This window comes from Mustela lutreola, chromosome 11 (genome assembly GCF_030435805.1).
Source record: "Mustela lutreola isolate mMusLut2 chromosome 11, mMusLut2.pri, whole genome shotgun sequence".
NCBI lineage: Eukaryota > Metazoa > Chordata > Mammalia > Carnivora > Mustelidae > Mustela > Mustela lutreola.
The window spans coordinates 101214981-101240395 of NC_081300.1; the positions used below are offsets into that span (position 1 = coordinate 101214981).

Consider the following 25415-nt stretch of genomic DNA (forward strand, 5'->3'; position numbering starts at 1 on the left):
CGTTTTCTTGTTACAGGATTCTGACTTCACTAGGACTAGTGTAATATTAAATAGGAAGCATTAATGTTAATGTAGCATTAATTAAGCATTAATTAATGAAGCATCCGTGTTAATGTAGAGGGCACGCAATATTATGGACATGAACAGTAAAGTGTAGGTTGTGCTCAGTCTGGCGCTTGCTGACGCCCGATGTTGTCGCTCTTCTAATGTAGACATCATGGAAGGGAAGGCCAGCAAGGGAATTTACCTCAAGGAGGAGAAAGGAGTGACCCTTCTCTACTACGGGAGGTACAGAGCTTCCTGCATCAGCAGCCCGGCGCAGTGTGACCCGGACGGTGAGTGACGCGCCGCCGCCTCTGGGCGCCGGCGGGCGGGGACACCAGCGTGTGGCTGCGGAGTCTTTGCAGACACGGGGCGCTGGGTGCGAGGGGTGGCAGGGGTGGTGGTGCAGGGGTCCAGGATTCTAACCTGAGATATGTCCCGGACCCTGAGGAAGACGGAAGTACTGTCTCGCGGAGACATGAGAGCAAACTATTTAACCTTGTAAAGAAAGAAAGAAAAAGAACCCACTACAGAAATAGACGCGGTGATGTCACATGGGACTTGGCTGGGGCCATGGCCTTTGTGGGAAGTAAATTGGTGGTGTGTCTCCCACCACGTTATTTCTGACTCCGGGATGTTGACGGTGGCCCTGGGCGGGGCCGGCCTGTGACACCCCTGCCCTGGGCAGGTTTCTTTCATCCCCGAGCCTGGGTAGCGGTGGGGGGGGCGATGGTGGGCACGGCAGGGGCTGTGGGCCCATGGCAGGAAGCGTGTCCTGGACAAAGCAGGTGCAGGCAGCGGAGGGGCCGGATGTGTCCTTGCCCCGTTGTCCCGTGGAAAGTGACCTGCTTTCCAGCATCAGAGGTCCCGACCGTGGCTATCTGGGCCACACTTCAGACCTCTCTGAAACGTCGTCCGACATCGGAATCAGCTTCAGGCCTTCAAGTTCTGCTACCCCATGCAGGATGAGAATGTTCTTTTTGGGGGGAAGAAAGAAACAGTGTAGCACCAGCCTTTCGGAAAGCGAAGGCCTTTCGGACATCCAACGGCCTCAAGACAATGTTGCGATGAACTTGTCACGCACAATTTTGGGGATGTAGGACTTCAATCCAAGAAAAACAAACAAGTTTAACAGGGCAAAACACAGGGTGGTGGTGGTGGTGGTTGAGGGGGAGGGATATGTTTTGGAGTTTGCAGAACCCAGGATTTCGAGAAATGGTTTTGAGGTCCAAAACTACGGCCAGGTTTACAAACCTGGTGTTTGCGCCATCCTGGAGCTCAGACAGCTCTATAAACACATCAGGCTTGTTTGTTTCTCTAAATGAAAAACAGCCCAGGCTCAGCTGTGGCCACTAGGAGAGCCCACGGGGCAGGAGGGCTGGGGGTGGGGGACGGGCCAAGGGGAGCAGCTTCTCTGGGGGGACAGGCCCTCTGCTGCTTTGGCTCTGGTGGGGGGGGGATCTTAGGTCTTTTGAGAGCTGGACTGCGTGGGTCCTGGAATTGTGATGATTGGGGGGTTTTCAGGGACACCAGCCCTCGCAGGGGCCCCCATGAGGGCACTCCAGGGGAGTCAGAGCCCTGGGAAGTTTCACCTGAACTCCAAGACCTCAGCCCTGGGCTCTGGGCTGGCTCCAGCCTGTGGCCGTGTTTGGCTTGGCAGGCGTGGAGCTCCGCAGTGTTGAACTAGCTGCCAACGTGGAAAAAGAGAAAACTTTGATGTAAATATACAGATTTCCAGTTTCTCTTGAGAAAGAAGCCCTTCCCCCCACTGACTCTGGTTGGCAATGGCCTAGCACCCCCCCCCAGTGTCATGGACACACACCCCCCCAGTGTCATGGACACCCCCCCCCAGTGTCATGGACACACCCCCTCCCAGTGTCATGGACACACACCCCCCCAGTGTCATGGACACACACCCCCCCCCAGTGTCATGGACACACCCCCTCCCAGTGTCATGGACACACTCCCCCCAGTGTCGTGGACACACACACCCCCAGTGTCATGGACACCCCCCCCCCCAGTGTCATGGACACACACCCCCCCCAGTGTCATGGACACCCCCCCCCCAGTGTCATGGACACACACCCCCCCCAGTGTCATGGACACACCCCCCCCCAGTGTCATGGACACCCCCCCCAGTGTCATGGACACACCCCCCCCAGTGTCATGGACACACCCCCCCCTAGTGTCATGGACACCCCCCCCCAGTGTCATGGACACCCCCCCCCAGTGTCATGGACACCCCCCCAGTGTCATGGACACACACCCCCCAGTGTCATGGACACACACCCCCCAGTGTCATGGACACCCCCCCCCAGTGTCATGGACACACACCCCCCCCAGTGTCATGGACACCCCCCCCCAGTGTCATGGACACACCCCCTCCCAGTGTCATGGACACACACCCCCCCCAGTGTCATGGACACCCCCCCAGTGTCATGGACACCCCCCCCCAGTGTCATGGACACCCCCCCCCCAGTGTCATGGACACTGTCCCCCTGGTCGTCAGTGCCTCCCCAGCCCTCACCACCATGGTGCTGGGTGAGACACAGCACAGCGAGAGCCTGGGCTCCGGTCCCTGTCCTTGTCCCGACTGCTGTGACCTCAGGCCACCGCGTCACCCGAGTCTGTGTCTGTCAAACGGGTCAGGGATAGTTCTTCCTCTCGAGGCTGCCGTGAGGCCCGAAGGGGCCACTGGGGTCCTGGCAGGTTCAGCCCGTGGCCATGAGAGGTTCCTCGGCCGTGGCCCCACAGGAACATTTGCAGACCTGGGCACCTGTCCTAATGAGAACCCCAGCTTGCCTGCTTGGAGCGCGATACCCCCACCTGTAAGGGGCTAACCGACCATAAGGACCCAACGTTATTGATCGCTGGCTATGTGATGATCACGGGACCAAGGTCATTACTTGTATTAGCTCTTTCATCTGCAAAAAGACTGGGACAAATGAGTGTGGGGTGGCAGCAGAGCCGGGAAGGCTGGCTTCGTGTCCCCTGTGACAGCGGCCTCTTGTGTGCTGGAGTTAGCCGGAGACGTTCAAACCATGTGAATGTCTTTCCAGTAGTGCCATACATTGAACCCAGGAAGCCTCACGTCACCCTTGGCTCCCGGAGACGGGGCTGTCGTGAGGCTTCCTGCAGATTTGGACGGAGGTCGGCCGTTTCTCGGTCTGCCCCCCTCTTCCCGGGAATGGAGAGTCGAGCACGTGTGACATCTGAGGACCGTGGTGTGCGTGCCCCGCGTGCACCCTGCGCTCAGACAGGTGGCCCGCAGCCCGTGTGAGCGCGCTTTTCTGGGGTCCAGATCAGCAAGCTGAGCACAGGGAAGGTCCGCCCGGCGCTCTCCGGATTAACGTCTCTGCAGGGCACCGAGGGCGTGGGGGGAATTTGGGCGACGCTGGGCAGTGACGGACAGTAAGGGTTATGTGTTTATCTGAACAAACAGAAATGTGTCTCCCTCGCCGTGGTTTAGGAGGAGACATCAGGAAGTCACAAGCCTTAAAAGCAGGTGAAGTAAGAAAAAAGAAGAAGGCAGGCAGGCGTCAAGGAATGACGTCGGGCGGGCGCCTGGGGGGCTCAGCGGGTTAAGCCTCTGCCCTCGGCTCAGGTCATGATCTCAGGGTCCTGGGATCGAGTCCCGCATCGGGCTCTCTGCTCAGCAGGGAGCCTGCTTCCCCCTCTCTCTGCCTGCCTCTCTGCCTACTGTGATCTCTCTCTCTGTCAAAAAAAAAAGAGCGACATCGGGCGTGGCGAGGACGGGGGTGGCCAGGTGTGACGGGTGCAGGGCCGCCATGTGGGGTCTTTCCTGATCACCCGTTGCGTCCTCCCCCATGCTTGTCTCTGTTTCTCCGGGATTTTGTGGTGGTGACAGTGGGCTCAGGAGTGTAGCCCATTACTTTTATGAGAAAAACTAACATCAAAATGAACAGAGACATTCCCCACGCCCTGTCCGCCCGGTCAACTATTTTTATATTCCTTATTTCTAAACTCTCTTGTGGTCTCAATCCATGACCTGGGCCGATTTTTCTTCAAGGTTGGGGGAGGATGTTCTTAGGAGCAGAGTGGAAGTCCGAGCTTTTCAAAACGGCGTATAGGGCCGGGCAGCTGTGCCCCCCAGCCTGGAAAAGGCTTGCTCTGCATGCTGTGTGTTGAAAGCCCACAGCCCGAGCTCCCTTTGTGAAGCCACCTGGCTTTCTCGCTCATGGCTGGTGTCTTCCTGGCCGGATGGGCTTTAGCGTCTGCGGGCTCTGTCGTGCACTGTGGAGTCCAAGAGACACTGTCCCGTTGTGTCTCTGCTCTGTCTCTCCCTGCGTCCCCGTAAATTGCACGTTCTCCTAACCTTTCAAACTCAGATATGCCTGAGGATGGAGATCTCCATCCATCACCCAGGGTCGGTGGTCCTTTCTCTGCCACTATGACCTCCGGCTCTTCTTCTCTCTATGTTTTTGTTCCTCATGGTGTCATCTCTCTCATGTTCTTGGGCTGTTACTTCTCGTCTTCTAATTACAGACCTGGAAAAAAATTAAATAAAAACCCTGAGGAGAGAGTATCGAGGTTTCACTATCCTCACGGCCTCTTGGTGCCAAGTTGATTTCAGATGTTGTGAAGGAAGACACTGTACTCTCGGCCACGGAGCCAATCACTGTTCACGTCCCACCTTAGGGGAAAGACCTGCTTGTTCATGGACGACCACACGTAGCCATGCTCTTCCTCCTCGGTGGTTCCATGTTTCTTAGGATGAGTAAGAACATCTTATGAGCTCTTCTCTTTGTGTGTTCTGGCACGTGGGAGTCCATAATATGGAGAATGGACAATAGCAGGTCGCTTGGAAATCATACCAGGGAGGCTTGCCAGACAAATGTGATTCTATCACCACAGTCCTGATGTGGGCAGAAAGGCGGGGTGCCGATGCCCAGAGCTCAGCTCACCTGACGCAGACGACCCAGCCAGTGTGGCGACAGGTGGGATGGTGTCCACACTAGACAACCGTCCAGGGCAGAATCGCTTCCTTTAACTGGTTTGAGTTGGATGATGCAATTATCTACCTTTCCAGTAATGGTGGAATATTCCTTAAGATCAGTGATTCTTAAGTTTTACTCACTTTGGAACCACTTGTATAATTTTTATCCATATATATGTGTATCTCCGGAACTATTATCGTACTTAGTGTTTATCTTTAAATTTCATCCCCTTGGATGGAATTGGAAAAGAAACGATGTCCCTTCCACAAATAGAAAACTAGTAATGGTTCCCGTGTTACCGACTTCTACTTGGGGGATCAGTACCCGCCGAGGGCTCCACATTTGAGACGCAGCACTTCTTTGCTGAACGGGGATCGCGAGCGTGACTTACACGCGGATGGATTTTCTCCTTACCGCTGTCAGAAGAGCAGACAACTGAGGAGGAAGCAGCCCCTTGTGCTGTAATTCGTGTCATGTCAAGGAGCATCTCTGTGCCTAACTCTCTCAGAGCAGGTGTCCCGGGCCCTAGGTTGTGGAATTACCGACTCTCAAAAATACAGAGGTAGAAAATATCATTGTTACCATCACTACGCTGAATTATGGGGATGGAGATGACATTTTAGCATCTTAGGAGATCAGGGTTTGGGGCCGGAGGTGGCAAGCTTGCTGGTCGACCGTCCCCAGGTGCCTGAAGCTTTGCTCTGGTGATCCAGAAAGCCCACACTCGCCGTCTCACTCTGCTCCCGGCCTGTGCTCTGTGGAAGCACTTGGCGGGTGTTTCCCCTGTCGGAGCCCTGCACGCCTAGATCCTCTCCTGCACGGTGGCCGCGCTGCCGGAAAACCCACTGAGATCCCAGTCGCTGGGGAGCCGCTTGCCAGCCTCTCTTCACGTGGTAAATAAAGGACCCAGGGCCCCAGTTCTGGGAGAACGTGCAATGTGCCCGCCTGGTATGTGTGTCAGACGGCACCCGCCAGCTCAGACTAACGGCCTCCCCGACCCTGCACAGGCTCTTTCTCTTTCTAAAAACCTTTCCAGTTGGAGGGGACGGTGGATGAACAGGCAGTGTAAAATGTCACCCTTCGCCCACGTTGCTGGTGTGATTAGCGAGGGGCCTCGCGGGTCCCGGATCGTGTGTGGGCCACAGTGACCGCAGGGGTCCTCCAAAGGCGCGGGAGAGGGAGGCCGAGAGAGACGTTCGCAGCTGCTTGAGTGAGGAGCGAGGGGCTAGAGCCAAGGGAGGCAGACGCCTCCAGAAGCGGAAAAGGGAAGGAACGCGTCCTCCCCCGGGGCTTCTGGAGGGAGGGCGGCCGTGCCAACACCTTGAGCTTACCCCGTGAGACTCTCGCCTCCGGAACTGGACAAGCGTCCACGCCTGCTGTTAAGAGGCCGTCGGGTGCTGGAGATTCACTGCAGCAGCAGTAGAGACCCGGGCCGGGTCCCCGCCTCTGCTTTCCCTCCGCAGCTCACGGCAGGCAGAGGCCCACGCACGCCGCTCCCCTGTCTCCGCTTCTCTTCCCCTCCCCCACCACACGCTGCCCCAAACCCAGGGTAGCAGGGTAGCGGGGTCCTTCCATGCCCCACGGTCCCTCCCCGGTCGGAGTGCGCCCCTTCCTGCAGATCTCAGTTCCCAAGCGACCTGCTCCACTCCGGGAAGCCGCTCCTGGTCTTCAGGTCAGAGGGCCCTGGGGTCCCTTTTTGACACTGAGTCCAGGGGTCCCTCCGGAGAGCGCCGTGTGACTGTGTTCTGAGTCTGTCTGTCCCCAGGCCTGCACGGCAGTGACGCCGCAGCCCAGCGACCGTGCGGGTCTGTGCGCCCGTCTGTCTGCGGCCCCTCCTTCCCCCATGAACAGCCGCGGGGTGAGGGAAGCAGGCAGGGTGGGTACTGCAGTGCCCTGAACTTGGTGTCCCCTCTGCATTCGTGGGCCGGGGCGTCTCTGTCACAGGTGGTGCTGGAAGCGGGTGTCTGCAGGTGACAGGGCTGGGGGAGGTGAGAAACCGCGGACAGCCCAGTCTGCATATCCTGCCGCAGCCGCGGGACGGGTCTTCTCCGAGCCCTGAGCTAGGCGCTGAGGGGAAACTCGTGTCCCTGGACGTGAACGCCGTGTCCCACTGCAGAACATTCTGAGCCTGTCCCTCAGGCTCGGGTAACCGTCCTGCGGACTCACTCCCGGCAGGCTGCTCTCCGTCGTGTCATGGTCTCAATGGGCGGTGGCCACCTCCGGCTGGACCCAAGTACCTTCGTGAGCAGGAGAGGAGGGAGGGTCGGCAGGCGCTGCTCTGGGACCCTCCCTGAACCCTCGGCCCAATGTGTCAGGAAGGAGCGAAGGAGGCGTGTGGACCTCCTTGTGGGGCCCCTGGGGGGAGAGTGGGGTCAGCTGAGTCATCATAAGCGACAGAAACTCACCTCGATCAGGCTTAAGCAGAAGGGGGGTGTCGACTGGATCATGCACGAGGGGCTCCAGGTACGACTGTTGGGTCAGCTCTCGCTGTGCAGTGCGAAACCCCGGCTGGGGTCGCGTCTCCCCGTCCCGCAGGCTGGCTGGGCTCAGCGGGCCCTTCTCAGTCCGGGCGTCCCACAGCTGCAGTCCGGGAGCGGCCAGGCCTGGGGTCCCCCGCAGGCTCCCTCCCTCTCGCTCTGGCACCTCTGTGCTCGCGTGTGTGGCCCGGACTTCCGCGCCGGCTGAGAGCTCAAGAGAGAGGGTGGAAGCTGCGAGACGGAGTGCAGCTGGGGCTGGGCCCGGGGTCACTTCGGCTGTCCCCTCTGGGTCGAGTCAGGCCCGGGGCAGGTGGGGAACTTGGCTCTGAGGGTTGGTGGTAAGGGGGGGGGTCACATGTATCGCGGCTGCTTTGGAACAGTCTGTGTCAGGCTGAGTGCAGGTGGTCAGACTCTGCAGAACACACACACCCCCTGCTCGGAATCCTCTAGAAGGCACCGGGTGCGAGACTGCTGGTCCAGACCCTGGACCCAGCGGTGACTCTGATGGATGACGCCCGGACATCACTCGGGGTGTGTGGGAGGCGCCACCCAGACTGGAGGACACTGTGGGGGGGGCAGGATGGCTCAGCTCTCCTGGAGCACACAGAGGTGCAGCTTCTGGGAGAGGACACCCGGATGCCACACCAGCCACAAGGCCTACAGATGGCTGCGCCCTCTGTGCTCACAGCTGCTTGGGTCCACTTTGAACCACTGGCGTGCGGGACACCTTGCTGAGTCCCTGGGCCTGGGTAGGGCTGCTCTTCTACCTGGCAAGTCCCCCTGCCCCACCCCTGCCAGCGGCCCTCCCACTCACCACAGAGCAGCAGAGAGGACAGTGTGTTCACCAAGACTTCCTCGCTTGGCCTGGGGCTTTGCTGTGTGTTCTTTTCTTGCCGCAGTTCTCGAGGAGCTTTGCAGTTGAATTCCGGGAGCGTGTGCTTTCCGAAACACAGGCGGTCTCCGGGACAGAGTGGAATGGAGCCGTAATCACCGCAGCCCGCCCGCCCAGCTCCAGTCCTGCCTGCCACCTCGCCTGCTGCGTGGCCTCTCTGTGCCTCGGTTTTCCCACCTGTAAAATGGGGACACCGATCACACCTGCTTCACAGGGTTGTCGGGAAGGTTAAGAATCACGACGAGTGCGAGTGTTCGAGCGGCCTGCCTTGCTCCTGGGAATCTCACACTGAATGCTAGGGATGCTGCCTGTCCTTATCACATGTTCTCCCTTAGTAAGGACCTGAATTCCTTGACTGTTCGATGCATCACACAAAGCTTTTCCCCCCTGGATTGCCAGCTACCCTGTGACGTGGTTACAGTGATTTAATTGCCTTGCAGAATTTTGTAGTTCTATGCTCCATCACATCTGTCTCTTCTCGCGGCATCTGGATGATGCTTTCCTTTTCTTTTGCTGCATCTTGTTGAGAAAGACCTCTCTTCATTTTATCTTTCTGGATAGACTCAGATTTAGTGCTCACAGGAAGAAAGAAGTGGGGAACCAACTTGTCAGTCATCCTACTCACTTCTTTTCCCGTCTGCTGTTTCTTCGCTGTGTTGATGGCCCGTGAACCTGCGGCCGCCCTCCTGGGGGCTGCTGGCCTTCAAGGCTCCCCATGAGCTCCTGAGACTCTGGGAAGACGTGAGCAGATGTTTCAGGATAAAGCTATTCCCCAGAAAGGAGCGATTATTGTGCAGGTTACGTGGGCAAAAACGAATGCTCGTTTACAGGCAGTGTCACTGGCCTCGTGTCCACCCTTAATCAACACCAAACTGACTGCCTTCTTTTTCTTTTACTTCCTGGACAGAAAGACGTTTGGCCAAGATGGGATTGAATAAAAGGAATTTCTAAACGCAACAAAATATTTGGAAAAAATTAACTTCCATGAATCCTCCGGGAACTCGTTTCATAACAAAAATTTCACAATGCATGTGTTCGCTTCCTGGGGAAACGGGTTGTTTCTGAGAGCGGGGAGGCTCGGCGGGGAGGCACAGCGGCAGGGTCACGGTTCGCGCTGGACTCTGGTCCCAGGGTGCCGGGTGGGCAGGAGCGACTGGGCCCTGTGCCAGCAGCGGGCTCTGGGGAGGGTCCCGGGACCCCTGCCACCTCTGAGCAGCCTTCCCTCGCCAGTCCCAAACTTCAGGGAACTTGGGGGGGGGGCTCTCTACTTTCCTCGGAAGCCCTAAGCACACATGTACGGGCTGGGGTTGTACTCTAGCTTCTCAGAGGTCAAGAAAGGTCCAGGCCTCTGCCAATTATTTTGAGGTTCCTCTTATATTAACGAAAAAAAAAAATGGAGAAACTCCAATCTGGTTTTTTTTTTTTTTTTTTTTTTTAATTTATTTGACAGACAGAGATCACAAGTAGGCAGAGAGGCAGGCAAAAGAGGTGGGGAGGGGGAAGCAGGCTCCCTACTGAGCAGAGAGCCAGATGCAGGGCTCAATCCCAGGACCCTGAGATCATGACCTGAGCTGAAGGCAGAGGTTTTAACCCACTGAGCCACCCAGGCGCCCCAATCTGGGGTTATTAAATTATGCTTTTCTACATGCTTCTCATGAACCAAATTAGGGCTCGGAGCCCACAAAACATGATCCAGTCTGATCGTCACAAGACGACAGTTTGTAACAGACGTGTCAGTCCATAAGGCGTCACAGTAAAGGTGGTTGGTTCTGTGTGATGGTGCATGTCAGCTGATTCGGGGACTCAGGCTGTGTCCAGGATCTCATTTGAAGATAAGGCCCCAAGTCTGAGTTTGGTGCCATTTGTATAAATAAGGCCCAGGGCAAAGGGCCCTCCACCCCCGTCTTCAACCCCCGAGTCACGGGCTGGTGTCGATCAACTCTGGGCGCCGTCCTCTCCCGCCTGGGCCAGACGGGGCGGGGTGGGGCCGCTGGGATGATGTCCAGCTCCCACGTGAGGTTCACCCAGGTTGCTAGGGCAGCACTCACCCACGTGCTCTCTCTGTCTGTCTCTCATGTGTGCACACATGCATGCACACGGACTTGATTCAGATGCAAGGAAAGGGTACATTTCACTGCAGTGAGCCCGGCAGGACAGAAGCTGTTCAAGGTCGGGAAGGCGGTGATGGGCAGCCTAACGTGCAGAGGAGCCTCCGGCCAGCTCCGGTCCCTGTGTCCCCTCCCCGAGGAGCCCGGCACCCAGGCCTGCAAGGTGACTGGGGGACAGGGTCTTCGCTGCCTCCTCTGTGACTCTGTTGGAAATGACTCTCCTAAACATCAAAACCCTTAAAAGCGGTCCCCGCCTTTGACTGGAAGTTCCCCACTAGGACCTTATCCTAAAGGATAGAATCTGACACGTACCCGGAGGTTGAGCTTCTGGTTCTGCCTGAAGAGTGAGAAGTTGAAGGAGCCCGAGCCGCCCCGATTTAGAATGTGACGCCATGCAGACACGCGGCACGATGGTGTGCGGGTGTGTTTACGGACCTCGGAGGAAGCTGGTGATGCAAGAAGTGTTTTTAGGTTGTGGTATATAAGCCCGTGTGCATGGGCTGGTTCCTTTCTTTGTAAAATGCGCTTGCGGGAAAGGTTGTAGCAGGAGTTGCCATAAAGACGCTTCTGGACCAAGAGGACGAGCGAGCACAGGACGGTGCCGGTTATCTGTGAACTCGGCCGTCACTAGGTTTGAGCTTGGGTGGGAGCCCGACGCCGGTCTGGTGACTTGGGACAAACAGGCCTCAGTGGCCTCATCTGCATAGGTGGAATGACAAGGGGGTTGCCATGATGTGGAAGGAGATAATTCACTCAGAACTCTTGGGAAAGTGTCCAGCCCTCGGTGAGCTTTTCATAAACGTGGCCTGTTGTCATCGCCCGTGTCTCCTGAATTGAACACGCGTTGTCTCCAGAAGGGGAAAAACGGCTTTTCACATGGAGAGTAAGGGGCAGAGAGAACCACCTGCATCTGGGGAGGGGTCCCTTCTGCTGTCCGTCAGTCCTGACCCTGTACCCTTCCCTCCCTCAGGGGTCACGTTTTCTTTCTTCTGGAAGACACAAGGAGAGGCGTCCAGACCGACCCCTTTTGCTTACGGGGGACAGGTCATTTCCGACGGCTTCAGGGTCTGCTCCAGCGGCGGCAAGGGCTCCGTGGAGCTCTACACGCGGGAGAACGCCATGACCTGGGAGGCCACCTTCAGTCCGCCAGGTAAGGGCCCGGCCTGGCCTCGGCACTCAGGGCTTGCCGGGGGAGACGGACCGGAGAGGGCCGCGTCCTGCAGCCAGGCGCCTGCGTTCCCTCCACCTCCCCGTGCGCCTGCCTCGGGTTGCCTGGCGCGTGGCCTCCACTGCCGTGTCCTAGAGGGAAGGTAGTGTTGGGATGTGCCCCGCGTGGCCCGGGGGCGTGAAATGCAGTAGCGGACAGCAGGTGCTTCGCATGGCGGCCACCGCTTCTAGTTCTCCCTCCCTCCTCCCCCTTCCCTTGCCTTCTCTCTCTCCTGCTCCCCCTCCTTCCCATGCCCCCCACCCCAGTGGTATAGACTTGGCCATATTTAGAATATGCTGTGAACAGTTTTTGGAACAGAGGCTGAAGACCGGGGGAGGACGGGCGGTCTGGAGGAGAGGCCTGGGAGCTGTGGGGAGGGGTGCTCTGGGACAAGTGCGGGGCAGCAGGCGGCTGCGTAGACACTGGGGGTGTTGTGGGGCCTTCCTGGCGTTGGCTGGAGATTCCTGTGTTCTCTTTGGTGTGAGACCGGGTTGTGCACTGGAAACGAGTCAGAGGCCCCGGGGCAGGAAGCTGGGGGAGCAGAGGGTCTGACTTGGAAAATGCGCTTGGGAGAGAAGTATTAGAGTAACGTTGAGGGGGAGCCCAGTCCGGGCCGGGCACTAGGAGGCAAGCACGGAGCGGGAGGTAAGCAGGGAGCGAGAGGTGGGAAGAATGAAGGCCTCCAGCAGGAAATGATCTCTCTGACCTATTCAAGGACAATTCGTTTTCTGGCCCATTGAAAGAGGCTGTGTGTCCCAGTTGGTTAAGACATGGACGACGCCAGAGCCGAAGTGGCTGGGTTGAACCCTCCTCTGCAACCTGCCCCCTGTGTGAGCCGGGACCCTTTCTCGTTCTCCCCAAGCCCGGCTCCCCACCTCGGCTCTGCAAGAGCGCCAGGAGAATCCTGCTTATTCACTTTCTCTGGTCCCAGGCCAGAAAGACTCTCGGCCCCTCCCCCCCACAGAATGGCCTGTACCTCGTTCATGGCACTTAGCGTGTTCTACCCAAGTCAGGTTCTTCTGCAAGAGTCCTATCTCCGTGCTCCTTGGGGCTGACACAGTAGGGGGCATCTGGTAGGTCTCCTCAGCATGTCCTAAGGTAAAGTCTACCGAACTCTGTTTTTCCACCCAGGGAAATGGGAAGAATTGTAAACATTTCTGCCTGGAGACACACTCTCTGTTCACTGAAGACATCTGTTATTCTTGCTTTAAACTTAAAGGCGATAAATCATACTTTGGACCCATTTAGGACCCAAGTGCTCTCCAGAGACTCAGGATTAAGAAGCGGCCCAACCCTAGGGAAGGGCCTGAGTAATTGCTGGGTGGTGATGGACTGGTTGACTGATAGAAATTTATCTTTTTATTTTTATTTATTTATTTTAAAGATCTTATTTGTTTATTTGACAGACGGAGATCACAAGTAGGCAGAGAGGCAGGTGGAGAGAGTGGGGGGGAAGCAGGTTCCCTGCAGGGAGCCCGATGTGGGACTCCATCCTAGGACCCCGGGATCATGACCTGAGCTGAAGGCAGAGTCTTAACCCACTGAGCCACCCAGCTGCCCCAGAACTTTATCTTTTTAAAAAATTATTTTATTTTTCATCATGATAAGTAATCTCTACCCACCCAACCCCCAACCCCTTCCCCTCTGGTAACCACTCCTCTGTTCTCTATAGTTAAGAGTCTGTTTTTTGGTTCATCTCTTTTCGTTTTGTTTCACAAACCCCACGTTGAGTGATATCCTAGAGTATTTGTCTTTCTCTGACTCATTTCCCTTAGCATTAGATGCCCCAGCTCCAGCCCTGTCATTACAAGAGGCAAGATTTCCCGTTTTTTATGGCTGCGGAATATTCTGTCATATGTACCCCCCACGTCTGCTTTCTCCACTCAGTCCATGGACACGCGAGCTGCTTCTGCGGTTAGGCTGTTGTAGACGATGCTGCCGTCAGCAAGGCTGCATGTAGCCCTTTGAATTCATATCTTTGTATTCTTCGGGTAAATACCCAGTAGTGCAATGGCAGGGTCATAGGGTAGCTCTATTTTCAACTTTCTGAGGAACCTCCGTGCTGTTTTCCAGAGTCGCTGCACCAGCTTGCATTCCCACCAGCAGTGTAGGAGGTTCCCCTTCCTTGGCGTCCTCGCCAACACTTTTTGTTCCCTGTGTTGCTGATTTTAGCCATTCTGACTGGTGTGAGGTGGGATCTCATTGTGGTTCTGATTTGCATTCCCTGATGACGAGCGATGTTGCACGTCTTCTCACGTGTCTGTTGGCCACCTGGATGTCTTCTCTGGAGAAGTGACGGTTCATATCTTCTGTCCATTTTTTTTTCTTCTGTCCATTTTTAAAAATTGGATTATTTATTTTGGTTGTTGAGTTGTATGAGTTCTTTATATACTTTGGGTACTAACCCTTTATCGGATATGTTGTTTCCAATTATCATCTCCCATTCCATACACTGCCTTTTGGTTTTGTTAGAGGTCTCCTTTGCTGTGCAGAAGCTTTTATTTTGGTGATGTTCCAGTAGCTAATTGCTGGGTGATTTAAGGTGATGCCTGGCTCACAGTGACACACACCCTTTGAAGGGCTGCCCTGCTCCTTCCAGAAGCAAGCCCATGAGATGCCTAACACAGCACTTGCCAAATAAAGTGAGGCCCTTTGTGGGGCAAGCTGCCGTCAGAGTCTAAGGAACATTCTTCTTATTGGCGACTGTGGTTCTCGTGCCAAGGAGAGTGAGCCGGGGGAGGGTGGTCCTACCGTGGTCCCACTATGTTGGTTGATATCACACGTCCTATGTCAGAGCAGAGGTGCACACCAACTGCTGTGGGCTGAATCAGGCCCACAGATAAGTTTTATTGTCAGATAAGTTTTATTGACCTGCTCTGTGATGGCCTAGGCAGGACCAAAAAAAATTTTGAACAAGTTATGACCATTAGCTATTATTTCATTTTAATTTAGAATAACAAAGGATCTAATTTAAAATAGCAAAAGGTTTCTTTGGACTGCTTCTGGAGTTTTGGGGATGGGGGTAATTTCTTCCCTCTGCTTCTTTCTGAGGAAAAGTCAGATGTACATTCTGACCCATGTGAGGACTCACCACGGTCAAGAGTGACTAATCATCTCAAGAGGCAGGTGCTTAACAACTAGGAGACACACGCATGAGGAGCTCTTTCCACATCAGCAGAACAGTGATCTTTGCTCTTTCTAGGTCCCTACTGGACTCATGTCCTGTTTACATGGAAATCCAAGGAGGGTTTGAAAGTCTACGTCAACGGGACCTTGAGCACCTCCGACCCAAGTGGCAAAGTGTCGCACGCCTATGGGGAGCCCAGCGTCAACCTCGTGATAGGGTCTGAGCAGGACCAGACCAAGCGTTATGAGGACGGAGCTTTTGATGAGTTCATCATCTGGGAACGGGCCCTGACCCCGGACGAGATCTCCATGTACTTCACAGCCGCCATTGGTGAGTGGGCATGTGGGGGAAGGCTCGGGCCAGCTCTGCCCATCTCTGGGAGGACAAGGCTCCTTCTGTCCAACTCCTTTCCCAGCACGTCTCGCTCCTCCCTCTCCTGAGGGGGCCGTCTGCGCTGCGGGCGGTGAGGCATCCTGATGAACCTCAGAAATCCAGCCGCTTCTCCAGAACACCTGTTCCCTAAGATGGAGGAACTGGCAACTTAGAGGAGAGACCCCGAGAGGAGTATCCTGCGGGTCATCAGGGGGTTTCAAGGTGTAGGTGGTGGGTGCTAACGGACAGCTTTGGGAGCAGACATTCCAGGCCCATTAGTGCATTCGATCAACAAAGGTTCGTCTGGTGCTTCCTGCGTGCCAGACCCTGAGGGGGTTCCGGGAGCCCCGAGGATGCCTCTTCTTGCTCGGTACAAGTGGTTGTTCAGAGACAGGACCCACAGGACAGGGAGCCTGGGTTCAAATCTTCCCTCAGCCTCGGTGAGCCGTGGGACTTGGGGGTCACCTCTGTTGAGGTAAAATTCAGGGAACAGAAACGCAACCATCTGAAGGGATAGAGTCCCCTGGTACCTACTGTGCTCACCACATTGGGCAGCTGTCCTTTCTGGTTTTAAAATCATCTCTTCACCTGGAAAGGAAGTCCAGTGCCCACCACCTCTTGCTCCCTGTGTCCTCCCCCCAGCCCGTGGCCGCCGCTGATCCTTCTTCTGGGTCTTCCACATACACGGAATGGTAGCAAGTGGCTTTTTGTGTCTTAACCATTCCAAATCACAACATTCTCCTTTGTAACTGGGAGGAAGCTGCGGGGTGGAGGCTCTGCGGATAGACAGTGACCGGGGTAAGGCATCAGCACGGTGCCTGCCCGTGGCAGGTTTTCCCAACACTTTCACTGTTTTAAGATTAATACTTCCTTACCCTTCATTCGTTTTCATTCTGCCAACAGCTGAACACCCTGATTCTTTATTTTAACATAAAATAATCTGCCAAAAAATGACAGTTGCTTGTAAACATCCGTTGGTTGGCCATTGCGCTGACAGCAGGGATAGGTCAGGACCAGGAGGTGGAAAGCCAACCTCCCCTCGGGGTCCGACAGTGAACCCCTCAGCTGTTAGGACCCTGTGATTACATGACAGAAAGCACAACTAAAGTGATTTACAGCAAGAAGGGAATTAAACAGCCTCACACAATGGAAACAATAGAACATCTGCTTCAGGACCAGTTTGTTCTAGGTGCTCACATGTGTCACTAAGAGTGTTTGTATTTGACGCGGCTCCTTCTTGTGCTGCCAGCAGGGCTGCTGTTCCCTCTGCGTTCCCTCCCCATCCTCAGCAGAAGGCGAGAGCTTCTCTTTTTTGCCATCTCCTGCAGCAGGGCTGCCCAGGACCCTCATTTGGCCAGAATAATCCCTGTGTTTCCCTGGGGGCCAAGCCCTGTGCCCGGGGCCTGCAGAGTACACTGATGGCCTGAAGCCTGGGTCATCGTCCGCCTCTGGCAGAGGTGGTCATGACAGTGGGGCCAGCTGCATCTGCAACTCAGAGGCGAGGGGACCCCCAGCGACTGGGGCTGCGGCTCTTGCGAGCCAGGCACAGCTGCTGTGCGTGCAGGACGTCTCTGTCCACCCCCGTCTTTGAGACGCCCGTTTTTCACTGAGAAGGTAGAATTCATTCCTTATACATAAGTGACATAAAGACAAAATTCGGGTCCTGTACAATACAAGAGATATTAATCTCCTGCATTTCATAGCCTAAGATTCAGAGATTTGTCCCTTTGAGACCAAGACGCTGTCTGTATTTGTGTTACTGAAAGCCTCCAACAAACCCTGGTTTCCTGATACTTCAACGCTTTATTAACCCCAGAAAGAGGTGTCGCTGTTCCTGGCTCCTGCAGCTGTCTCAGCAAACTCGTGTCCCCAGGACATCCCAGGGCTCGGATGGGCAGCACCAGCCCCACACAGCACAGCGTTTCAGGCCACGTTCCTGTCTGTGCCCTGCAAAGGTGGTGTCGGAGTTTGGGGGCGATTCAGGAGAGGTGTTGCCTTAACCCTTACGTGTCCCAGGAGCACGTGGATGCATCTTTGCGGAACCAGAACTAGACTCATCACACCCCATGTTGCTTGGGCACTTGGTTCTGAAGACTGGGCATGTCACATAAATCACATATAGAGAAAATGACCAGAAGTCTCTCGGGCGGCCCCATCCAGCCGTCCGTCAGAGCCAGGTTTAACATAGCTGTAATAATTTACGATTAATTAACCAAATAGAGGAGAAAAAACTAGAATCCTCGGGGTCGAAGGGGCTCGAGAGAACAGTCCCGCCCCCTCATCTCGCTCCATCTGTCTGGGAGGGGAGGCTTGACCGGACGGATTGTTTGTCCTCGCCCGAGACTAACGGGCCTCTGTGTTCCAACCCCAGCTGGTCCCGATGCGGTGAGGGCAATTTCTTCTGGTTCTCTATTTATTTGAAATCAGTAAATGCTTGTATAAAATCATCGCTTTATATGATGACTTGCATGAAGGGTGTTCAAAAGCAATTTGAAACGTAAATAGGAAAGTAATGTGACCTGGGAAAATCCATACCATCTGCCCATTAAGCTGATTTATTAGCCGTTCATCTTTCCAGCAGCATTCCTACTCAAAACATTCTCAGGCTGTCTTGGATGTGTCTGAAGCTGGAGAGTCCTGAGTAAAGACAGGCCTTCTTTAGGGCGAAAGACGGACCGTGTTTCAGTCCCTAATCAAGCGTTACTGATTCTTTCCAGGAAAGCATGCTTTGTCGTCTTCGACACCACCAAGCGTCTTCATGACCTCCCCAGCCAACGCCGTGGTAAGCACACGCATTGATCTCCGTCCGCCTTCCTGTTGAAGCCCTTCTGCTTAGCCTGTGTGCCAGGACTGAATTCCACGGGACAGTCTGGCTCTCTCTTCTTGGCAGTATAGTGTCTGGGAAGAAATCAGCCCTGGAGGGGAAGCTAGCTTTGGCACTAACTCCGGATGCTCAGGCTGACTGAAGGGAAAGCCCTCTGCTTCTTGTGGTCTGTGGCCTCAGGGGCCAAAAGGAAGTCAACCAGACTTCCCAGGGACACAAACACTGAGACCGTCTCCCGGGCCGGCGGCACAGTGAGCGGCGAGAAGGGGGGACCTGTGCCGAGGCTCGTTTTCTCTTCGTGCCCCTTCTCCCGACGTTTGAGGGAAGACCAGTCGCTACAGGAACGTTCCCTTCTGGAATGAGTACCTGTAATCCCCCCACTTTCCCTTCCTTGGGAATTCTAAGGGAACGGGAGGGCACAGACTCTCGTACCTTTGGTGCAGGTTGAAACACTGGTTCCACGTGTATTTCTGGGTGAGCTTCACTACGCTTGGTTTCATCTCAAATGGGTGCGTGTTTCTTGAAGTTGCCGAGAGGGTGAAAGCTCAGTCTGTGGCAGGCAGTCAGAAGTGCCTCCTGGTACACCGTCGGTGCAGCCGCCGTCATTATGGGGCTGTAGGAGAGCACAGCAGACTTCTGTGGGACTCCTTGGCTTTCGTCCCGAGCGGGAGTCAGGCCTGTCCTTTCTTTCAGGTGCCCACCAACGCTTACCATCCCGTCATAACCAACTTGACAGAGGCGAGGAAAACCTTCCAGAGTCCAGGAGCCATCCTGAGCTACCTGCGGAACGTGTCCCTCAAATTACCCAATAAGCCTCTCTCGCAGGAAATGGCTCTGAACCTCACCCAGGTAAAGCGACTTGATTTCTGTGCCTGGCCGGTCGGGGGTGGCGAAGCGCCAGATCCTGACCCACACAGGCGTGTTTTGTTCAATCTGCACAGAGTTGTAGGAAGTCAGGGACTCGTACGTGACAGTCAGGGTTCCAGACTTGTCATGCGCCACTGGGTCGCGTGGCCTGTCCCGCCAGCTCTGTCCAGCCGCTGGGGCCTCCTTCAGCTCTGCCCCGGCTCCCTGTGGCTCCCGTCTCTGCACCCGCCCGGCCGCCCGCCCTTGGGGCACGCAGCTCCAGTTCCAGCCCCCCTGCCTCCCTTGGCGACAGGTGAAGGGTGGGACTGGGTCTTGGCAGGTGTAGCCGCAGGAAACTAGACCACATCTGCACGCACTGTGACCCACAGTGCTGTGACTTACAGGTCAGTGGGAATGGCCAAGGTCACCTAAAACACTTAGTGAACGTGCCATTGATGGCATGGAATCTAGGTGCTGCCGCTTCGCGCCCTCCTCTAAACACCCTCCAGGTCGAGGTAGAGGGTCCCTGGCGGGTAGAGGGGCAGCACCGGGGTTCTGGGCTGAGGTGGAGGGGGTAGTCCCGTCTGAGCGGGTTCCTCCCGGAAAGAGCAGCTTACAGGTCCGAGCAGGGTGCAGAGGGCTGGCTGAGGGCTGAACGTCCCTCAGTGGTTCCTTGCCCTGGGTCCTCGGTCTCTGCCCTGCTGCAATGTGGGGGAGACAGCAGGACACTCAGCTCGGGGGATCCGCGTGCATTCGTGTGTTTCGTGTGTGCTGATGACAGTGGTGTTAGGTGGGCGCTCTGGGAGCCCTGCTGGCAGAAGGCAGACCCGAGGAGCGTGTGAGAAGATGTCCTGGGTGCCCAGGCACCCCGAAGCGGAAGGAGGAGCCCGCTCGCCTTCCTGCCCCCCGTGGGGGTGGAGAGAGAGGCGGCTTCTCCGGTGTCTCCATCCATCTCCGATTCGATGAGAAATAATATCCAGTTTTCCATGTCCTGGCTTCCCACCACTAGCAGCTGGACAGGAAAATGGCGAGAAGTCATTTCCTGTGCTGGGTGATATGGGGCCCATTAGCCACATCTGGCTGGGGAGTCTGTGAACTGTGGTGAATTCAAAGTCAGATATGAGACGTGAAATCCAGGCTCTAAAGAATTTTTTTTTTTTTAAGACTATATTTATTTGACAGACAGAGATGCAAGTAGGCAGAGAGGCAGGCAGAGAGAGAGGAGGAAGCAGGCTCCCCACCAAGCAAAGAGCCCGATGCGGGGCTTGATCCCAGGACCCTGAGATCATGACCTGAGCCGAAGGCAGAGGCTTTAACCCACTGAGCCACCCAGGTGCCCCTGAAATCCAGGCTCTAAATGGGACATATACACCGGATTCCTAACACTTAGGAGAAAGAGAAGAACATAAAATATTGAATTGACAATTTTGGTCTTGGCAATTTAGAAATATGGGGCTAAGAAAGACGTAGAATTAGTTTGAAATATATAATTAGTAGAAACATAATTAGTTTCATCTGTTTACTCTTTACTTTAAAAAATATGGCTACTAGAGGCATCCCGGGTGGCTCAGTCGGTTAGGCCCCAAGTCTCAGTTTGGGCTCAGGTCATATCAGGGTTCTGAGATCAGGATTCACCCCGCCCAGCAGGTGCATACACGCATGCAAACAAATCATGTGGCTACTAGAAAATTTAAAAGTGGAAATGTGGCCGGCATTCTATTTTTATCCCACCAGACTGCTCTGCCGGAGTAGGAATCGGCAATTTATAGCCCTTAGGCCGGATCTGGTGTGTGGATTGTTTTTGTAATAAAGTTTTATTGGAACATGCTCATTTAGTGACAGTGGCCTGTGGCGGCATTTGCACTACAATGGCAGAGTTGAGTGTGACAGAGCTGTATGGCCTTCAAGCCTCAATACTTTACTAGATGATCTTTTTTTTTCTTTTTTCTTTTTTTGACGTGCTGACTCTTCTCCTAGATTATAAACTCTGCCCACTAGACCTCAAGCCCAATATTTTGTTCGTCTTTTGTTCATAAGGTCTTGCTCTTCAGGGTCTTAATCAGCATCTATCAGATAAAGGCAATGAAAGAGGAGTTTTGAGGATGAATTCTCCAGATATTTGGTGCCTTAAAGTGTGAGGAAGAATGTGATTTATTCTGGAGACGGCAGTTTGGTGGAGATATGGGAGACTTCGATCATGATCTAAGGTTTTGGTTTTTCTTTTAAGATTTTATTTATTTATTCATAAGAGACAGAGAGAAAGAGAGAGAGAGAAGTAGAGAGGCAAAGAGAGGGGGGAAGCAGGCTCCCTGTTGAGCAGAGAGCCCGATGCGGGACTCGATCCCAGGACCCTGAGATCATGACCTGAGCCGAAGGCAGAGGCTTAACCCACTGAGCCATCCAGGTGCCCTCGTCAGACTTAAAGTTTAATTCTGTGTCTGTAGTAGGAGACAAACAGTTAAAAGGCAACATGAGGGATATGGACTGGACTAGGTGTCAGGCAATAGAGAGTGGTGAGGACTGGGGTGCAGGGAGGAACACATATCTGACCAAGGGGGCCGCTCCCGCTTCACTTTGGCCAACAGTGGCTGTGTGGGACTGTGGGCCGGGGTGGCCTGAGCTTCTGCTCTTCCCCAAGGAAGCCGGAAGTGCACATATATTCATTTAAATCCCCCACTTGAACATGGTAAAAGCTGATTTACTTCCTTTAGAACAGCGGTGAGCCAAACCGAACATAATGTTAAGCTGATCCGACCAAGGGTCTCCGAGTAACTTCTTTATGGAGAGGTGGTTTCCTGGGAGCTCATTCACTGGTTCACTCAACAGGCAGCCCCGAGGGCCGCTTCTCTCTCTCGGCCCCGTGCTTCGGGGTTTCTCCATGACTAAGCTGTGTTCGTTCTGACATCTGCCTGCTTATCACTGACGAGAGGCTCGTCACAGGGAGTGAACAAGGTGACAGCTCTGAAGGACTTTGTAAAACATGACCTCTTGTGCTGATGGGGGCTGTTTGTTTTTATGACCATATGTAAAACCCAGCCAGTGCTTGATAAGTCATGGAGAAATCAAAGGTCTTGACATTTTGAGCATTAAGGATACGTGCTAAGCAATGTCATTTTGTCTGCCTTTAGGTTTTCTTAAAGACCATGGGAGAGGTTCTTCAACTGCCCAGTTGGGTCGATGTGTCAGAGGTAAGGAAAAAAAAAAAAGAACATTTTTGGTTGTCAAAATGTATGCACTTTGCCAACCGCTGTGTCTTCCTAGAAGTGGTGTAAATATGGCCCAATTCACATTTCTGAGAGAAATGATGCACCTTCCGGTCTTGCCATCTGGGTCATTAGAGCTCATTTTGACCAGATCTGCAACTGAGTTCAAGGGCCGTGCCTTCTATGGGGCTCAGGAAGTGTGCGGGTGTCGCTAATGTGTTATTCTTCCTGACTCTGAGCTGGGAATTAGCTGCCTGTCTTCATGAGGTTGACCTCTATTTATCATTTATTATTTTTCAAATGATTTTATTTATTTATTTGACAGAGATCACAAGTAGGCAGAGAGGCAGGCAGAGAGAGAGGAGGAAGCAGGCTCCCCGCTGAGCAGAGAGCCCGATGCGGGACTCAATCCCAGGACCCTGAGATCATGACCTGAGCCAAAGGCAGAGGCTTAACCCCCTGAGCCACCCAGGCGCCCCTATTTATCATTTTAATAAAATATTTTTCACGGTCACATTGTTCTTGAGTGGTAAGAGAAAAACATGTTTTATGTCTAAAGATCCCTAGATGTAGATTAAGTGAAAAAAAAATGGAACATGTGATATGTTTCATGATCATAAACATAAAAACCAAAAAAAACCCTTTTCATTTCCCCTGAACTGCAAATAATTAGAAAGGAGAATGGAATATACTTTTTTCTTTTTAAAAGTAACTGCATTGGGACGCCTGGGTGGCTCAGTTGGTTAAGCAGCTGCCTTCAGCTCAGGTCACGATCCCAGTGTCCTGGGATCGAGTCCCGCATCGGGCTCCTTGCTCGGCAGGGAGTCTGCATCTCCCTCTGCCTCTGCTGCCATTCTGTCTGCCTGTGCTCGCTCTCTCTCTCTCTCTGATTTAAAAAAAAAAAAAAAAAAAGGTAACTGCATTGACTTTACCATTTAACAAATGAAACAAGTTTACGTGTTGTGAAGGCAGGAACTGCCGATGACAAAAACTTTTAAAAAGAGCCGTCACCCGAAGCCCTAAGGCGGGCTGTGACCGTGAACCCTGTCGTGAATGTTCCATCCCACACACCGCTGCCGGATTTAATTCGGTCGTCTTTAGCTACGTGCAGGAAGGTTTCCAACAACAGGAGGCACATCAGGCGGCCCAGGCAAGGTTGTGCTGTGGCGACAGAGAGACCCTGCATTTCAGTGGTGAAGCAGTTGAAACTTCTTTTACTCCTGCAAAGTCCCAAGTGGGTCCGAGGAGCCCTTCCACAGTCCGTGACTTTGGGGTCCTGGCTCTGTTCGTTTTCTGATGATGTGGTCTCACCGCGTGGCGTCCAAGGCTGCCCGGCGGCTGGAGGACTCAGAGCTGCCTTGTTCAGCAGCCTCGCAGCCATATTGGTGTGGGATTGAAGCGCTCGTTCCCCTGAACCCCTATGATGTTTAAACAATATTTGGCAGTTCGAGGCAGAAATGCCGTTCATGAGACTGCAGTAGGTTTTGTCTCTGGACTTTTTATTTGAACAGTTTCAAAAGGAACAGGATGGAATGAACACGGGTGAAAGGCGGGGGAAAAGAGGGGACCTGCCTTTAAGACTGATTCAGTCTTACCCAGAAACAAATTCTTTTTTAAAAAGGCACAACCCTCCACAGTCCACACCTTCTGGGGGGGGGGGGGGAGTCTGTGTACAGGGCCAGGAGCCCTGGAAAATGGCCAGTGGAGGGCCTGGGCAGACCCATTTCATCAACGTCGTTTTAAAGTGACTTTCTCTGAATGCTGTGTCACAAGATATGAATAATCATGAAGCTCTTCAGACTCAGGCGGTCTGTAACGTGCCTTCGAGAGAAAGGATGAATCAGCTACCGCCCAGCAGAAGTGCACACCCGAGACACAGATTTCCATGTGTTTGACTGTGCTCGGCTGTTTGAAATCAGGCCACAGGCCTCAGAGAAAATGTCTAAAATTGGCCTCAATGTTCTCTTCCCAGCAGCTCATTAGATTCTCATGGAGTGTGCGTCTGTGAGAGAATTGTAAGGATCCTTAGCAAACAGACGCCTTCCAGAAAGGCGGGAAGGAGGGAGGGGCCCGGCGGCAGAGAGGCACAGCCACCGTGCCCCCGAGGGCCCGAGAGGCCCTGTCCCCCCGTAGCGGTGTGTCTGGTGATGGGGGTGGAGCTCAGTCTGAGCAGTCCGCAGAGATGTGGGGTGACCGGGAGGGACCCCCACCTTCTTGGGGCAGCGTCCACTGGGATCCTGTCCACGTTGGGGACTCAGAATGAGTGAAGAGGGCGCTTGGAGGGAAGGGGTGCACCAGGCAGGTCAGATGGGATTTGGGGTTCTGACAGCTCCAAAGCATCCCTCCCCTGCATGGACGCTGGGATGAAGCTTCCGGTGTCCTTGTCCTGGAGGGGACTTGAGGACAATCAGCCCCCTCCTCCTGAAACAGAAGGTTGGGGGGCAGTGCAGAGCCCGGCGGCATGTTGGGCGGGTGGGCCCCGGGTGGGCCTCAGGGCGCTTGTGGTGCTGGTTCCACTGTCTCAGTGCCCTCATGTGGCGTTGTGTTCAGGACAACGCCATGGTGCTGGGCTTGATCGAGACCGTCGACACCGTCATGGGCCACATCTCTTCCAACCTGGACGCCAGCCAGCCCCAGGTCACCATCGTCGGCTCTTCTTCCATGGCAGGTACTGGTTGGCTCGGGGTGGGATGCAGCCACGGGTGCAGGTGTCAGGGCAGGGGACTCCGGAGGTCAGCTGGCCTGTGCGGTTTGCTCTGCCAGCCCCGTGCTCACTCACACGCGCACAAGCAGGGACATACACATTTGCACAGGGGTGCTCACACACCTGCAGAGATGAGCACACAGTGCACACACACATGCCCACAGGTGCACACACGCTCGTGCACAGGTGCCCACACACCAGCCCATGCCTCTGTACACACAGCGCGTAAACACACGGGCAAAGGCACACATGCGTGCAGGTGTGCAGACACACACACAGGTGCACACACACACGTAGCAGCAAACACACCATCGGTTCAAACACACCTCTCTGCTTTTGTAAACTGTGTTGCCCTTATGCAAAGTCACGCTGTGGAGGGAGTGTGAGATCAGGGCCCATGTGCTCAGCCAGGATGCGGACACAAAGCTACAGGAGCATTTGATGGTGACTCGGGGGCTGGGCCGATCTTGGGTGACAGTCATCTCCGTTCGGAATGGGAGTCAAAAAGCAGCAGCTCCTTTGAGCATCTGTGGAATAAAAGGTTGCAGAATCAGGTTTTGCAGAGCCAGATGGAGGCTTGGCCTAAATCTGCTTTCCAAGATCATCGGCACAGAGTCCCACTTGCTCTGACTTCATGGCCCTCCCTTTGAAAAGT

General features: G+C 54.4%; 1 protein-coding gene across 3 annotated transcripts in view; it reads left to right on the forward strand.

Annotated features, from left to right (window-relative positions):
• The window catches only part of ADGRD1 (adhesion G protein-coupled receptor D1), a 121961-nt gene that overhangs the window by 14214 nt on the left and 82332 nt on the right, over window positions 1-25415 (forward strand). For all 3 annotated transcript variants that reach the window (XM_059138882.1, XM_059138883.1, XM_059138884.1), the window contains 7 exons: window positions 213-335; window positions 11448-11627; window positions 14887-15141; window positions 17901-17965; window positions 18701-18856; window positions 21982-22041; window positions 24607-24724. In XM_059138882.1, the coding sequence (XP_058994865.1) occupies window positions 213-335; window positions 11448-11627; window positions 14887-15141; window positions 17901-17965; window positions 18701-18856; window positions 21982-22041; window positions 24607-24724 (957 nt within the window). The remainder of the gene's footprint in view (window positions 1-212; window positions 336-11447; window positions 11628-14886; window positions 15142-17900; window positions 17966-18700; window positions 18857-21981; window positions 22042-24606; window positions 24725-25415) is intronic.